General features: G+C 45.3%; 2 protein-coding genes across 9 annotated transcripts; one reads left to right on the plus strand and one right to left on the minus strand.

Annotated features, from left to right (window-relative positions):
* Window positions 1–380: 380 nt before the first annotated feature.
* On the plus strand, window positions 381–1,946 carry C1H16orf92 (chromosome 1 C16orf92 homolog). Of its 3 annotated transcripts, none has more exons than XM_074303605.1 (4): window positions 381–464; window positions 976–1,134; window positions 1,603–1,690; window positions 1,832–1,946. In XM_074303605.1, the coding sequence occupies exons 1-4, from the start codon at window positions 413–415 to the stop codon at window positions 1,851–1,853; spliced, it is 321 nt and encodes a 106-aa protein (XP_074159706.1). In that variant the 5' UTR covers window positions 381–412; the 3' UTR covers window positions 1,854–1,946. The 3 variants fall into 3 exon arrangements, with proteins under 3 accessions (XP_074159706.1, XP_074159790.1, XP_074159874.1); XM_074303773.1 differs by having other exon boundaries at window positions 382–464; window positions 1,060–1,134; XM_074303689.1 differs by lacking the exon at window positions 1,603–1,690.
* A 277-nt stretch (window positions 1,947–2,223) lies between these two features.
* TLCD3B (TLC domain containing 3B) lies at window positions 2,224–11,914 on the minus strand. Of its 6 annotated transcripts, XM_074303405.1 has the most exons (7): window positions 11,310–11,908; window positions 10,756–10,886; window positions 9,271–9,418; window positions 6,992–7,075; window positions 4,352–4,586; window positions 3,793–3,888; window positions 2,224–3,471 (listed from the first exon to the last, which is right to left on the minus strand). In XM_074303405.1, exons 4-7 carry the CDS (start codon window positions 7,048–7,050, stop codon window positions 3,163–3,165), a joined length of 699 nt encoding a protein of 232 aa, XP_074159506.1. In that variant the 5' UTR covers window positions 7,051–7,075; window positions 9,271–9,418; window positions 10,756–10,886; window positions 11,310–11,908; the 3' UTR covers window positions 2,224–3,162. The 6 variants fall into 6 exon arrangements, with proteins under 6 accessions (XP_074159506.1, XP_074159232.1, XP_074159319.1 ...); XM_074303131.1 differs by lacking the exon at window positions 9,271–9,418 and having other exon boundaries at window positions 11,310–11,914; XM_074303218.1 differs by lacking the exon at window positions 9,271–9,418 and having other exon boundaries at window positions 11,093–11,908.
* Window positions 11,915–14,777: the final 2,863 nt, after the last annotated feature.

The following is a 14,777-nucleotide window of genomic DNA, read 5'->3' on the forward strand; positions in this document are numbered from 1 at the left end:
GCATGGATGGTTTCAGTTAAAGGAACCTGTATTATCCAGTAGAAAAACATTTTTCTTGGCTTCTAAACAAGTAGAACTATCCCCTTTCTGTTAGTTTCTATGTCAAGAGCTGTTTGTTGGGGAGAATATTCTTGGTATCTGTCTGTCTCTGTCTCTGTTTCTGTCTCTGTCTCTCTGTCTCTGTCTCTGTCTCTCTCTCTCGTCTCTTACCAAGCTCAAATTAAAGTTTCAGTGGGTTTAGTAATAAAACCCATCCTGACTGAAGGGAGGGAAGGGAAGGGGGAAAAGAGAAAAATGGAACCTTCCCTGAGGGTGATTTATAACTGATCCACACACCTAGAATGAGTGCAATATTCTAGAATTATCTATGACCTCATGATATATCTCCTGAGATAATACTGAAGTGGGGAAAATGAAGTTGTGGCTGTGGCTTTGGCTAACAGGGGTATGGGCTGTGGGAGCAGGTAAGGAGCCCAGGTAACTGAGAGCCAGCTTCAGACAGTGGGTAAAGGTGCTGTTTGAGGAATACAGGGAATTAGGGGAAGAGACATAGTCCCTTTTTATCTCAGGAAGTATTAATGGGTCTCTCTTAAATGTTTGGGCAATTATATAAGCTTCTGTGGGGTTAAGATGACCTCCAATTCCAGTGGAGACCTTGCTTCATTTCAGATGAGCTGCCCCAAAGACATGGGAGGGTAGGTACCCTATGTAGAAATTCAGCAGTCTGAGGGTGATCTGAGGTGACCTTGAACTGGGGAACCCTTACTTATACCCAATACCTTATGGTCCCTATATGATGCCCTCATCCTGAACAAATAGGAGCTAATAGATACGCCCCATCCTGGGACAGCTGGCCAACCTTGAATGCTCAATGACTTGGTCAGTCCCTTTAGTTTTATTACAGTATTTGCTGAGTTAAGTCAACCTCCAAGGTAGAGGTGCACATTTAGCTGATTTTTTCCCATTGGATTCCAGCCATTTATCCCCAGGGTTCCATGGACATGACCCCACAGGACTCTCTATTTCTTGAAGATAATCCCAACTTCTTTGATTATCCAGATTCAGCCAAGGACAAAATTCTGGCTGTCTCCAACTTCATTGGAGAGAAACCTGTTTACTTCACTTCAGATTCAGGTGCGGGTATTTGAGAAGCCCCTTCTTTCTGAACCTCAGGAACTCAGGATCTCAAGAGGTTATTCTCCCATAGACTTATGAGTGACAGTGTAAGCAAGTCATATTTCTCTGAAACTTTTCTCTGCAAAATGGGGGTGATGCTACAGACCCGAGGGATTGTGGGAAAAAGTACTAGGAAAATTATAAGAATTTAAACTGGTACTATTCCTCAATGATCCCCATTCCTGACCCTAATTTTCCTAGATGTGCCCTTAAAGAAGACATTTGTAGAAAACTTTAAAAGGTTTACATTTTATGTACTAATACCTTATTTCTGGCAACCCTTTGAAATAGATATCCCTGTTTTACATGAGGAAAGGGGCTCAGAAAGTGAAGGGAATTTGCCTGGCTCAGGAAACTTGTGAACCTGACTGAACTTTTGACTCTGAAGTTTAAAATATCTGAATTTTCCTCCTCTCTCCCAAATAGGCTTCAAATCCAGATTCTTGCACCAAATACTCTTTGGTTCATTCATCCTCCTCCTTATCATCATCCTCTACCAGTTCTTCACCCACATGTAAGGCCCTGCCACCCCGCTCAGGGCCCTCAACTCCAGACCACCAACCTCATTCTGTGATCTACGGGATCCCTGTTGCTTGTGATGGGGGAAGAGAGCAATGGCCGTTCTTAACTAATAATTCATTCTTGTGCTCTACAGGAGTTGCCAAAAGGGATCCTAAGGAGATAAAGAATCCACCTCTGCTCACAGCTCCTTGACCTCTCTACAAACTCCTCTCTACAAACTACTAAATAAAAACTCATTTCCTACTGTGGCTGTTCTACTAAGAGCATAGTCTCTTTCTTCCCATAATCACAATGCCCTGGGGCAGCTAGGTGGCTCAGTGGATAGAGCACCATCCCTGAAGTCAAGAGGACCTGAGTTCAAATGTGCCCTCAGAGACCTAACTCTTCCCGGCTGTGTGACCCTGGACAAGTCACTTAACCCCAATTGCCTCAGCAGAAATAATTCCAATGCCCTGTCTCCCCAGCTCCTCTCTTCGTTCCCACTCCTCCCTTCCCTCTCCCCAAATAATTGAGATGAGGCCCTAATGGCATTCACGCTGATCTCATCTTTTATTAGCGGTCTTTATGTAGCGCCTCCCAAGGTTCCCCCTGCTCCTGGATCTGGAGGAAGCCTCAAGAGGTCTGTAGCACCAGGGACAGGTGGGAGAGGGCAAGAAGGCCAAATCATGTAGCCTGAAGGAAGAGCCCTAGAGCCCCTCCCCCAGCTTCCCCCAAGTGGGGCCCTCAGCACTGGAGAGGCTGGGCCAGGTGGTGGTGTGGGCCTGCCCCAAGAGACTAATACAAACCTGGGGAAATAAATGAAATCCCTAAGGGTCTGTAGAGATGCTAGGCTGCCTGTGCAGGAGAGGAGCTAGCTAGCTCTAAGGGGTAGCCAACCTGACCCCCGGTGAGACACAAAGAGGTTTGGGGTACCTCTCCCACCCAGAGGGATGCATGAGATTAAGAGCTGCCCTCCCCTAGACTACAGCAGAAGGGGAAGGGAAATAGGCGCGTCCTTGGCAAAAGGGAGAGAGCCCTCCCCTGCTTTACTCCTTGATCCTCTACAATTCCTGTTTAGTCCATCCTATCCGAAATTGCTGTGGAATAGGGCGCCTTCCTCTTTAATTTCCCTCTTCTAGGCCCCTTGCAGATTATAGTTGGAAAAAGGGTATCCCTGGAGTTATATAAGCAGGAGAGTGCCTCCTAATTTCCACTTTTCTAGTCCCTACGCAGAGGAGAATGTTGGCCATTTCAAACCCTCTGTCCCTAAGTCCCAGGCACCCTGGGGACAAGAGAGGTAGCTGTTTCCTACAAGCCTGGTCCCTGTTCTATCCCTTTATCATCTTACAGGGAGAAGCTTTCCCCCAACTTCTCCATCCCTATCCTCAGGCCTAGGACCACTGGAAAGGCCCCTGGTCCCCATCCCTACCCTTCAGTCCTGGAGCCCAATTCCTGGAGGGAATGGGTGTCCCCACTCCACTCCCCTCAGTCCCGGGGCCCATCATGCAGCCCTGGGGGCTGGCGAGGGGCTGGGGGGGCAGATCCCCGAGGCCTAAAGAGACGGCACGCTCCCCGACAGATGAGGAAAAACCAGTAGAGCTGTGGAGCAAGCAGCAGGGCGGCCCCCAGGTTGACATGGGCTGGGATATTGAGGGGCACGGAGAGCAGGGGCAGGCCTGCATGCTGCCCGTAGGCCCAGTACAGGTAGGGGAAGAGTAGCACTCGACAGCACAGGAAGCTCAGCAGCATCAGGGTACCATTCACTTTGTGCAGCAAGGTGTGCTGCTGCTTGTACTGGTGGGGAAGAGAAAGAAGAGGATGAGTGGATGGAGGTGGGGATGAAGGACAAAGAGGAAGCCTCCGTAAAGGGGACACCAAGAACCATCCTGGGCTGGCCCCCACATCTCAACCCCCTCTCTGTTTACTCTGTGGGATAACAGACTACATGGAGGCAAGCTAAGGGAGGCACAAGAGATCCAAGGTCCCAGAGACTGTCTGTCTGCCCCCAGGAGGGCCCCTCATTAGCTCCCCAGGACTGAGTAAGCCCTTCCCGGCAAAGTTCTCATAACTAACTTCACCTTCCTCCCTCTCTTCTGCTTTCTACCATTTCCTCACCTGGATGAGGATCTTGCCCAGGCAGACAAAGGGCGTGCTGACTTCAGCCATCAACATACATCCCAGGAAGAAGTCCCCCTTGCCTTGGCGCCAGACCTTACAGGAGAGAAAAATGGTAAGGGAAGGTAACCACGGCGGCTTCGTCTTGCTGCCCCTGTTCTCACCTGTCTTTCTGTTCCCAGAGTAGAAGTCATTTTGTCTTCCCCAAACCCACCCTTTGGGGTCTCAATCCCCTCCAGGAGCAAAACAAATGCTAGGTGGAAGCCGGCATCTAGCACAGGGCCTGGCACACCAAGAGCCTGAGAAGGAAGGCCTTAAGCTGTAATTCCATCAATGCGGGTTGCTCCCAGTGAGGAGAATCCTACAAATCTCTGACTCAGCGTTTGTTGGATGAAGAACTGGATGAAGACTTTCTGGTCCCATCCTGCAGTTGTCGCCTTCAGCTCAGGACTTCCCGGCTACCCCCACATCCCTGTGGACTTCCAGTGGGTCAAGCAAAATCCACCATTTGGGGTCGGACCCTCCCTTCAACCCTTCCTCCAACTTCCCTGGAACTCACCACTGATAGTGGAAAGCAGACCAGCACCATGACTGCATGGTGCAGCACCATGAGGAATTCCTTGTGCAGGTAGCCTCGGGCCACAGCCCAAGTGCCTCCTGGGGGGCCAGCCCCTCCCTCATCCTTTCCATGACCTTTGACCTGGTGTTTGTGCCAGTGACACAGGAACATGGCGTAGATGTCGTAGATGAAGTAGGGCACTGCAAACTGAGTATAAGCTGAGGATAGCCAGTGTCTGCAGGACACACAGAGAGGGAGAGAGAGAGAGAGAGAGAGAAAGAGTGCGTGTGTTATGGGATCAAATGTGGCAACACAGAGAGAGGGCAAGAAAGACCAAGAGATAAAGATAGAATGCTAAAAAGGGACTCAATAAGTCATCAAAGATGAGTGGGCCAAATAGTTGAAGTTAGGGAAAAATAAATAGGTGTGTTCAGACAGTCCAAGGCAAGAGGTGAAGTGAGCAATATGAGAGCACAGGAAGAGAGACAATCAAAAGTGTCACAGAAGAAAATAATGTGGAGTCATATAGTCTGGACTAGGAGTCAAAAGACCAGAATTCTGTCGTAATCTAGCAGTGTGACATTAAGCAGTTGACTTCCCTTTTCTAAGGCCTCAGTTCCTTATTTCCTTTGCAACAAAGGAGTCAAACTAGATTTCTAAGGTTCCTCCTAGCATTATCTGACATTCTGTGATAATAATGGATACTACTGAGTGTGTCAGGAAAGAGTTCAACAGTAACAATTCCAGGAGGTCAAAATCCAACCTAACCCCAGAAGAGCAAACCCCAAGAGCACAGCAAGAAGAATTCTAATGTCCTAACAATGATCAACTATGAAAATCACTGGAAAATAATATGTAATGTTACAACTATTATTTTTAATAAATGCCATAGGTACCTTCATAGAACTGAAGCCCTGTAGCCAATCAGCAGGGATGAGACAGAGTGATGGAATTCAAGGTAAGACACAGATAATAGTTGAGAGATCAAGTCACATTCTAGTAGTATTTGCATGAGATCAAGTCTAAGGCATTATGAGGGAAATTGTAGAAAGGAATGGAACATAGGGTAATTGTGTAGAAAACCAGAGAAATTGCAACAAAGACCAGAGAGAGTTGGAACATGGAAGAAAGCCTGAGTACAAGGATCTGGTCCCATAAGGAGAGCCAGAATGATGACTCTGAAGGAATAAGTTTGGGGTTGGGAGGGGAGAAGAAGAAGAAAATTCTATGAACCAAGAGTTAAAAGCCTGGGGAACCAAAGGCCTTGAAATATGAGAGAAGAAAGAAGAGGCTGTGAGAAGGGAAAAGTAGGCAAGAAACAGCCCAAGAATGGAAACAAAAGGTGGGAAACAAAAAGGAAGAGTGGGGAGGATAAGATATAGTATAGATATAATAGTGGGTGGAAAGCAATAAAGCTAGTCCAGGAGAAGAGAAAGGGTCTGAGATAGCACTCAAATATCAAAGTTTAGAAGAATGTGGAATTTTAACATGAAGGCGGGAAAAGCTAGAAAAGTTACCAGGCTACAAGGGGTTAAGTCCATGTCCCTAAAGCCCTCAGTAATTAGGTACCTAGAAGCAATAACAGCTGTTACCCCTGGATTAGTCTTGATCCCTCCCATTCACCTGAGGATTAAAGGTGGGGGAAGAGAAGGAATAAAACAGAGGGAATGAAGGAACTATAAGAGTGAGTCATAAAAACTATTGGAAGAAATTGTATGGTAAAACTAGACCATGCTGAAAGCAGAGTGGCAAAGGAGTTATAAAAGGGGAACAGGATAGAAAGAGAAGATGGGGTCAGAGATGGAGCAAAGAAGTCATGAATAAAAGAAATCTGAGAAATGGAGTTGGGGGACAAGTTAGGAATCAAATAAATCATTTTCAGCCAGAAAATCTGCTTTCTGGGCTTTAGGGAAGGTGAGATGCAGAACCCAAGACTTGAAAACTGACTGGAATCATAGAGCAGCTTTGTTAAGCCCAAGCCTCCAGGTCACTGTGAACCAGCTCATCAGCACCCTGGACAGTGCTGTACTCTACTCTCTTTTCAAGCCCTCCTCCCTCCCTCTTCCCGCCCCACCCCCTTCCTTTGCCCAGGGCTTTTGGCAGACACCCTGCACTGCAGCAGCTGCCAGTGCCAAACTGCGGCCTCTCTCCACTCTTTCCCCACAACCACCTTGACCTTTGAAGTCTGTTTAGCATATTGTCATCAGCACTTTCTTTCTTTACACAAGGGATCCAGCTGGGTCTGGACCCCTAAATTATGAGACAGGATCCAGATCTGAGGTCGGATAGGGAGCTGACTGTCTAGTTCCTAAGTAGGAGGCTGTGCTCTGAGGGAGAGAGAAGAGCTGAAAATTGAGGGCCACTGATACCCTGATGGGCTAATGGAAATCTGGGGAGCAGTCTGATTATTAAGAACTATTTGAATGAGCTCTTGGTTCCCCAATTCCTTTTCTCCTGTACCTGACCTTTAAGAACAGGACAAGCTAAATTTATCCCGGGGTGTTGAGTTGCAGCAGTTGCAGTTAACTTGCTCAGGCCCAGATTAAGGACTAGAGGAAGAAGAGAATATCTCATGTGGATTTGGGAGAATCCCACCCCTTCCACTAGTGCATGGGGGAAAGGTCAACTCATTGCACTTACTGGTCATCAATGATATGTTTGCAGGAGGTGGAGACAATGTAGCCAGCAGTGGAGGCCATGATAGCTTGGACTGAGGATACTAGCCTAGGGAAAAGAAGGGGAAGAGGTTCGGGATGGAAGAAAAGAGTAGGATATTACCATTCCTCCTCTAGATTTAATTATCTCCTCTATTTTGAGCTCCATTCTTCACAGAGCATCTTTTGGACAATCATCACCCAGGTTTTTCTTAACACCTGATCCCATATACCCTGATCTAGCCATCTCTGGCTCATCTTCTAAACTCTTATCTTACCTCCTTCCCCAATCTTTCTACTCAACACCATTGCTTCTGAGCCTGTCTGAGCCCATTCCTCATTTGCCCCTTTCTTTTGCTGTTTGAAGAAAGATGGAACACATTCCTCTTCATCTTAAGGAAACCAGGCACATCACTTTGAACTGAGACAATTCTGAGAATGTACTGCTAATAAGGCCTTCTCTAGGGAAACAGCAACTAAGGGTTCACATTGTCTTGTCCTCAAAGATTTGCAAACTAAGCATTTCCTCCAAAGTTCTGTCCCTCCTCTGCTCACCTTTTCATTCTCCCCTTCCCTTAACTTTTTCCTCCCCATTTTACTTGCCTCTAAAGTTCTATCCTTTACTTCTCTGCCCCCTCTGTCCCTCTCTCACCCTTCCAGCTCTCCACTTTGTTCCCCTGGTCTCCTGAAAACATGTTTGATCACATGCTAGCCCCATTCCTAGTGGTGGGAGGGGGAAATGAGGGAGAGGAAGGGGGACAGGATGCTAGGAGACCAGATGGTTAGGGTTGGATGAGGTCTTCTGGAGCAATAGAGGAATCAGTAGAAAAGGAAAAGGAAAAGGGAGCTAGAAATCACTGCAGGGGGTACTTAATTCCCTGAGGGGTCCAGAGAAGATATATGGATGACCTGAGATGTTTCTTTATAACAGTGTAGTTTCCCCATTCCATCACCACCTTCCCATTCCCATAAAACCCAAGAGATGGGGAGAAAGGGCTGGAGGGAGAGGAAAGGAAAAGGGGAAGCCGTTTACCTGGCTGAGACAATGACCGCGTCGGCCTCCTCCCAGCGCAGCTGGGGCAGCCTCTGGAGCGTGTTCTTTGAAAGGAGGAAGAGTCCCGGGAACACAACCCCCCCAGCCACCATCGGGGACAGCATCATGGCTCAAGGATTTGGGAAAGGGAAGAATGAGTAAAGCGATAAGGATTGGGAAAGCTGAGGCCTGTGAGGAGTTGGAAGTGAAGAAGATAGAAAAGGGGTTTGGTTAGGGACAGAAGTAGAAATGAAGAGAGAGCAGAATGAAAAAAAGAAAGAATATAGAAAGAAGAGACACAAAGAGGATGGAATGGGGAGAGAGGAAATAGAAACAGGAAGGACAAGAGAAAAAAAGAATAAAATGAAAATGGGGGAAAAAGAAAGGAAAGGAGAAATGATAGGAACCTACGAGGAGAGAGAAAGAGGGAAGAGAAAGAAAAATAGAAGGAAGGAAAGAGATGAAGATGGAGAGGGGAGGGGATACTATAAAAGGAGAGAGAGAGAGGGATAGATAGGGGACAGAGAAAGGGTGAGGATGCAGACAGGAAAGGGACAGAGCAGGTAGGGGGTTACGCAAAGAGATAGGGAGGGCCTGAGAAAGGGGGTGGGGGTTTGTTGTTCCAACCCTAAGGGGGAGGAGGGAAAGCGGGGGAGTGGAGGGGAGGCTGGGGAGGGGCAGATGGGCAACGGGTCAGCACTCCGTGCTGCTCTCCCGCCTCCGCCGCCTCCTCACACTGCCACAGTCATCGCTGTCTCTCTGACAGACACGGAGATGGCACATGGCATTATATAGACCAGGCCACCCAACCCCCTGCCCCCTTGGTGGGGATCAGGGAGGGAGGGAAAGGATAGGGAGTCACCGGCTTGGGTGGGCGGGGGAGGGGTGGGGAAACGACAGCACCGACCAGACACCAAGAAACCGGACCTGCAGCAGCGTCTCCCCATGCAGCTCTGAGCCTCAGCGGCTGCGACAGAGATGGGGGGAGCAGAGAAAGGGGGATGGGGGGGAGGCCCTTAAAGAGACAGTGGCTGCGGCAGAGGGGGCTTATGGGGACACAGACCTGATCGAGTCATAGGAAGAAAGGGAGGACTGCTCTCCGGGAAAAAGGTAGTCCTATGATCTTGCAGTTACCTAGAAGGTAGCCCCTAGCCCTAGTCCCTCTACCTCTATTCCTGACCCCATTTCTCTATCAGCACTTAGAGGATGCCTGAAACCTCCTCCTTCCCTACCTTAAATAATGTCCCTAGCTGACTTTACCCTAGAGGGACCAGGGCTAGGAGTATGATCACTGCAGACTGGAATTCCCTTTGGTGGAAGGAGGAGGAATTGGCCTATTATCTCAGAAGTGTCACTCTCCTCTTCTCTGGAGGATTTGTCCTTGGAGAAGAAAGTTAAGGAAATTGAGTGAGAGAGAGGAACTGGGTGGGCAATAAATTGATGAAGGATTATTAGGGAACAGATAAACCCCGCTTTTCTGGAATTTCCAAAGCATGCTCCTCCCCACTCTCTCCTCTATCATTGTAAAGTCAACCCTTCAGTTCTATCCCTTCCAACCTAGTCAATAGTAGTAGTAGAGATAATAATAATAATGGTTCAAGATAGTTCTACAAAATAAAAAGTATTTTCCCCTATTTTTCAGATGATGAAACAGATTCAGAAGTGATTTCCTCACAGATCCACAGCTAGAGACCAAGTCAGAATTTAGGTTTCCAGACTCCCAGGCCAGTGCTATTCTCACTATAATCTATCTTCTCAACCTTTGCCCCTCATCTCTAATCTGTCCTACCCTGTCTTCAAGTCTCCTGCTTCTTCCCTGTGGCCCCTTCCACCTTCCTCCCCCCACATTTCCCATTCATAATACAATTCTACCCCAGGTCTTAGCATAGCATCTTGCTGCTCCTAGATCAATCATTCTTTGTCCCAAGACCCTCCGGAGACCTCTCAATTGCTCCATTATTTTTCTCTTCTGCCTCCCCCATCTCCCTTGCCTCAATGAGGTAAAAGACTCTGGAATTCAAGATCTTGTGCTGCCCCTCAGTGGTCAGCTGCTGGGACAGCACTCTGGATAGTCTCAGGCCTAAAGCAAGGGTGGGTTGCTTGACCCTGAATTTTAAATGTCCTCAGACCTCCTTAGGAGAACACAATTGTTCTATCGGGATCTCAGTGGTGGGGTGGGATATGATTTTAGGATAGGACTGTCTCCACATGCTAAACTATTCAACTCACAGATGGACACACACCCATGTCCCTAGGGCAGGAGTTAGAAGTGGTGGAGTTTTGATTCCTTAATTTGGAGGAGTCACGGGGAGTTGTTAAGATTAGAACTTTAGTTTCAGATGTTTTATAAGTTTAAGGTACAGTTTAAAAAGAAACTCCTTTTTCCTACAGCTAGAGGCTTCATAGGATCAGAGGGTCACAGATAAATTTAGAGCAGGAAAAATATGAGAGATCATTTAGTCCAACCCTATTATTATACAGAGAAGGAAATTGATGCCTGCAGGATTAAGTGCCTTTATCTTGAATAGATCTTGGCAGGATTTCTGTGGTCAAAGACAAATTTATAGTAATTTGAGTGGGTTTTTTCCCCCAACCCACTTTCCATACCTCACAAAAGGGAGGGACCAGATAGAAAAGCCAGGAAGATTCTAAATTCTTCCTTAAGTATCTGATTCCCACTAAGCCCTTTAACTCTGCCCTCACCCTAACCATCTTACTTGGATGCCACCAAGACAGCCTCCTTTTTCTCCATTTGCAGACTGGAATGCTTCTGCAGGCTCCAGCAAAGGATGGTAAAGAACAGTGGGAAGAAAAGGCAGCCTACTACAAAAAGTAGGGACATACCTGCCTGGGTGGAGGGAGCAGAAAGGGCAGTGAGTGGTAGGACATTATCTCTGAAATGCCCAGTAACTCCTATTTATTCACCTTTCTCTCCGTAGCTACTTCCTGTGTCCACACCCTGGCCATTATCTGTTACCAATAGGACTCCAATGACAACACTCTCCCAAATCACCATTCAAACAGGACCCTTCAAAGAATTCCCCTTCAACCCACTCTAACTGGTGCTTTCTTAGTTGTCCATGGCTCTTAGTTGCCCCAGAGGTCCTCCACATCTGTCTTTCAGTTGGTTTCCTTTTGCTCTGAAAACTCCAGCCTCTCACTTGGAGACACTTCCTCCCAGTACCTTTTAAACTTATCCCACCCCCCTACTCTCATCTATCCCAAGTAACCACCTTCCCTCTCTTTCACATAAATCCTCAGAGAGCCTTACTTCTGAGGGACAAGAAGAATGGAAAAGAAAAGTTAGTGATTTTCTTCTCAGCTCCAGAAATTGCAGAGGGAGTGGGATTAGCTAATCCTCCTTCAAGAGATCTTTCTCCCTCTTTAACTCTCTATATACATATTTATATTTGAAAACAAAACAAACCGAAAAACCCTAAAAACATTCCTTTTTCCTCTTAAGGAAAAGACGAGGGGAAACATCTAACATGCAATTTTTAAAAATTAAAAAGCCATCCCCTCCCCAACCCCCCCAAATCCTCTGTTATTTGGAGGGGAGGGGAGGGGGGAAACCCAAGGGTGGGAGAGTGGGTCCGTAGTCCTCCATTCTCTTTCAGCTCAACGGTCCTCTCCTAATCTGTCCCGTCTAAGACGCGGTTGAGAGTTTAAGAGGCACAGCAAAGGCTGGAGAGGGGGCGCCGGGCGGTAGCTTTCGCTCCTGGGCGTCTACTTGCGCCAACATGCGGGGCACGGGGCCACTAGCAGCGGTTGGGAAGGGCAGAAAGGGCCCCGTGCGCGTGGACTTCGCTGGCCAGTCTATCGGGGTGAGGAGAGAGGGGAAGAGAATGCTTGTCGAGGAGGAAAGAGGATGACACTAGCTGGTCAGCCCTTCGTCCTGCCTCCTGCAGCTCCAAGTTGCAGTCTCTCTGAGATTCGGACAAGGGTTTGACTTCCTCTCCACTCCATCTTAGTGGCTGTTGGAGAGGGATAAAAGATTTTGATAATAGGGATCCCTCCATCGGTGCAAATGATCATTTCTTCAAATTTTCTCATCCAGGGTAATTCTTTTCCATGTTTTTACAGAAATCCTCCATTAAAAATCCATGCATAATGCTCCCATACTCTGTTTCTTTTAATATCTCTCATGGACAAATATGCCACTTGGATTGCCCATCTACTTTCTCTCATTCTGTCTGCATGACAGGCTGTCATACTAACTGGGATAATATTTTCTCCCCATTTTGATTCTTCAAAAACCATGATGTTCCATAATGTGCAGCAGTAGAGTACAACTGGGAAAATTAAAGAGATGAGCTGTGATGACACAGAGCAGTTTGAGGTTATTGAAAGCACAGCATAATTTCTCAAATTCGATCCTACCCAATCTTCTGAGGACATTGGCTTAAATATAGGAACCATGGGCCCTTAGCCAGGGATAGAGGACACTGAACAAAGGCTGCTAAAAGTTAATTTGCCTAGAATCTTGAAAATCTAATGAAAACTCTCTAAATTAAAAAGGAAAGAGTACGGAAACATATATATATATATATATATATATTTCCAGTTGTCCCCTCCCCCAAAGGCAAGAGAGGGAAGTCTTTGGACTATAGGTCAATGAACTTGATTTTGATGCTTGGCAAAATTCTACAATGTATTATTAAAATGTTGATTAGTGAATATCTATAAAAGAGAACAATGGCTTCCTGCTACTTGATGAAGCCTGGTTTAATCCAGAAAGTTGAACCACTTAATTTTCTCTCTTTTTTAAAAAATACATTTCTCAGCCTGATAAATCAAAGAAATGTTGTCAAATATAATTTATCTGCATTTTAGCAAAACACATGACTAAGTCTCGAATGATATTCCTGAAGACAAGATAGAAAGTGGTTGGTCTTGGATGACAATATAGTTACATAGATTCAGAACTGTCCAATAGCCAGTTTCAAAGCAATAATGGTTCATTGTTTGGAAAGAATCCTCCAGCAAAGTGACTCCAGGGATTTGTCCTTGGCCTTTTGGTATTTAACCATTTTATCAGAAAATTTGATAAAGGAATTATCAAATTTGATTTTAGCACAAAAATCAGAGAATTAGATAATTACTCTAGACAACCTTGTTAGGATCCAAGAAGATCTCAGAAGGCTAGAATATTGAAGGTGGCATTCAACAGAGAGAAATGTAAAGTTTTGTATTTAGGTTTAATTAAAAAAAAAAAATCTTCACAAGTCTAAACTGAGGAAGGAAAGGCCAGAAAGCAGTTGACAGGGGAAAAGATTTGGAGGCGTCAGTGAACTAGGAGCTTAGACTAAAGTGTGATAGGTTGACTTAAAAAAAAAAAAAAAAAAAAAAAGCTAATGTGGCACTGAGCCACCTTAAGAAAGGCCAAATGTCCAGGGAGGTGATAGTTCCACTTTGAACATGTGGCATAGGGAGTTCAGTTTAGGGTGTTATGATTAAGGAATGCCAGTAGTAAACTGGAGAGTGTTCAAAGATAGGTTAACTGGAAAAGAGAGTTAGCTTTATATCATATGTGAACAGATTGGAAAGACTATTGATTTTTAGGAATGGTAGAAGAGGATATTAATAATTTCCCCTTTATTGGAGATCTTCAATAAAGGCTGGATGACAGCTTGTTAGCCATTTTTAGAGGGAAATTTTATTGAAGTAGATATTTGTATTCTAAGAAGTTCCATTCAAATTCAAAATCTTGTTTGTGTGTGGTCTCCCTTAATCCAGCCCAGCCCTCAACTTTAGTGTTTGTGGCAACTAAGTAACTAAATAGAGCCCTGGGTCTATTTGAGGCAATTAAGTAACTAAGTAGATAAAGTGCTGGCCCTGGAGTCAGGAAGACCAGCATTCAAAGCCTGCCTCATACATTTACTAGTTATGTGATCCTGGGTGAAATGAGGATAATAATAATACCTATTTACTAGGATTGTTGTGAGATTCAAATGAGATACCATGTGTATAATACTTAGTAAAGTGCCAGACAAATGGTAGACATTCAATAAATATTTATTTCCTTACTTCTTGTCTGAGATAAACACACTGAAGTGCTAATGCATTAGACAGTTCATCCAGCCATGTTACAGTATGGTCACTAAATGTTTTTTATTTACTTTAATACTTTTGAGATGAATGATTAGGCCAATTTCATCTAAATTGCTTCTATTTTTGTTTGTTTTTATTTTACTTTAGAGGCTGGATTTTTCTGGGACTGAATGCCATAATAGGGGTTCTTTCATTATGTAGTCCAATCCTCTGATCAATTGGCTTTTCCCCAGCCCAGTTGTGAAGCCTGGTTAACTGAGACAATAAAATCTTGAATTAAATGTAAAGAAATGTTTATGTTTGTTTTTTTTTTTTAATCTCTCTATGTTGTTTGAAGAAATTACTCAATCAAGCTTGATAGAATTAGAACCCTTGGCTAAGTGAAAAATCAGTTATATCCCTGGTGATCTTTGAGAAGCAAGACAGTCTTAAGGGACACAGATGGCATAGCGAAGCTTTGGAAGGACTTTGTTGATGTTGTTTTTAATATTGTATCTAAAAAAAAAATTTAAAGCTTTTTATTTTGAAAACATAGGCATAGGTAGTATTCAGCATTCACCCTTGCAAAACCTCATGTTCCAAATTTTCTCCCTTTCCCCCCACCCCCTCCCCTAGATAAAAAGTAATCCAATATATGTTAAACATGTGCAATTTTTCTATACATATTTCCAAAATTACCATACTGCAC

The sequence above is a fragment of the Sminthopsis crassicaudata genome, chromosome 1 (genome assembly GCF_048593235.1).
Source record: "Sminthopsis crassicaudata isolate SCR6 chromosome 1, ASM4859323v1, whole genome shotgun sequence".
In the NCBI taxonomy this organism is placed as follows: domain Eukaryota; kingdom Metazoa; phylum Chordata; class Mammalia; order Dasyuromorphia; family Dasyuridae; genus Sminthopsis; species Sminthopsis crassicaudata.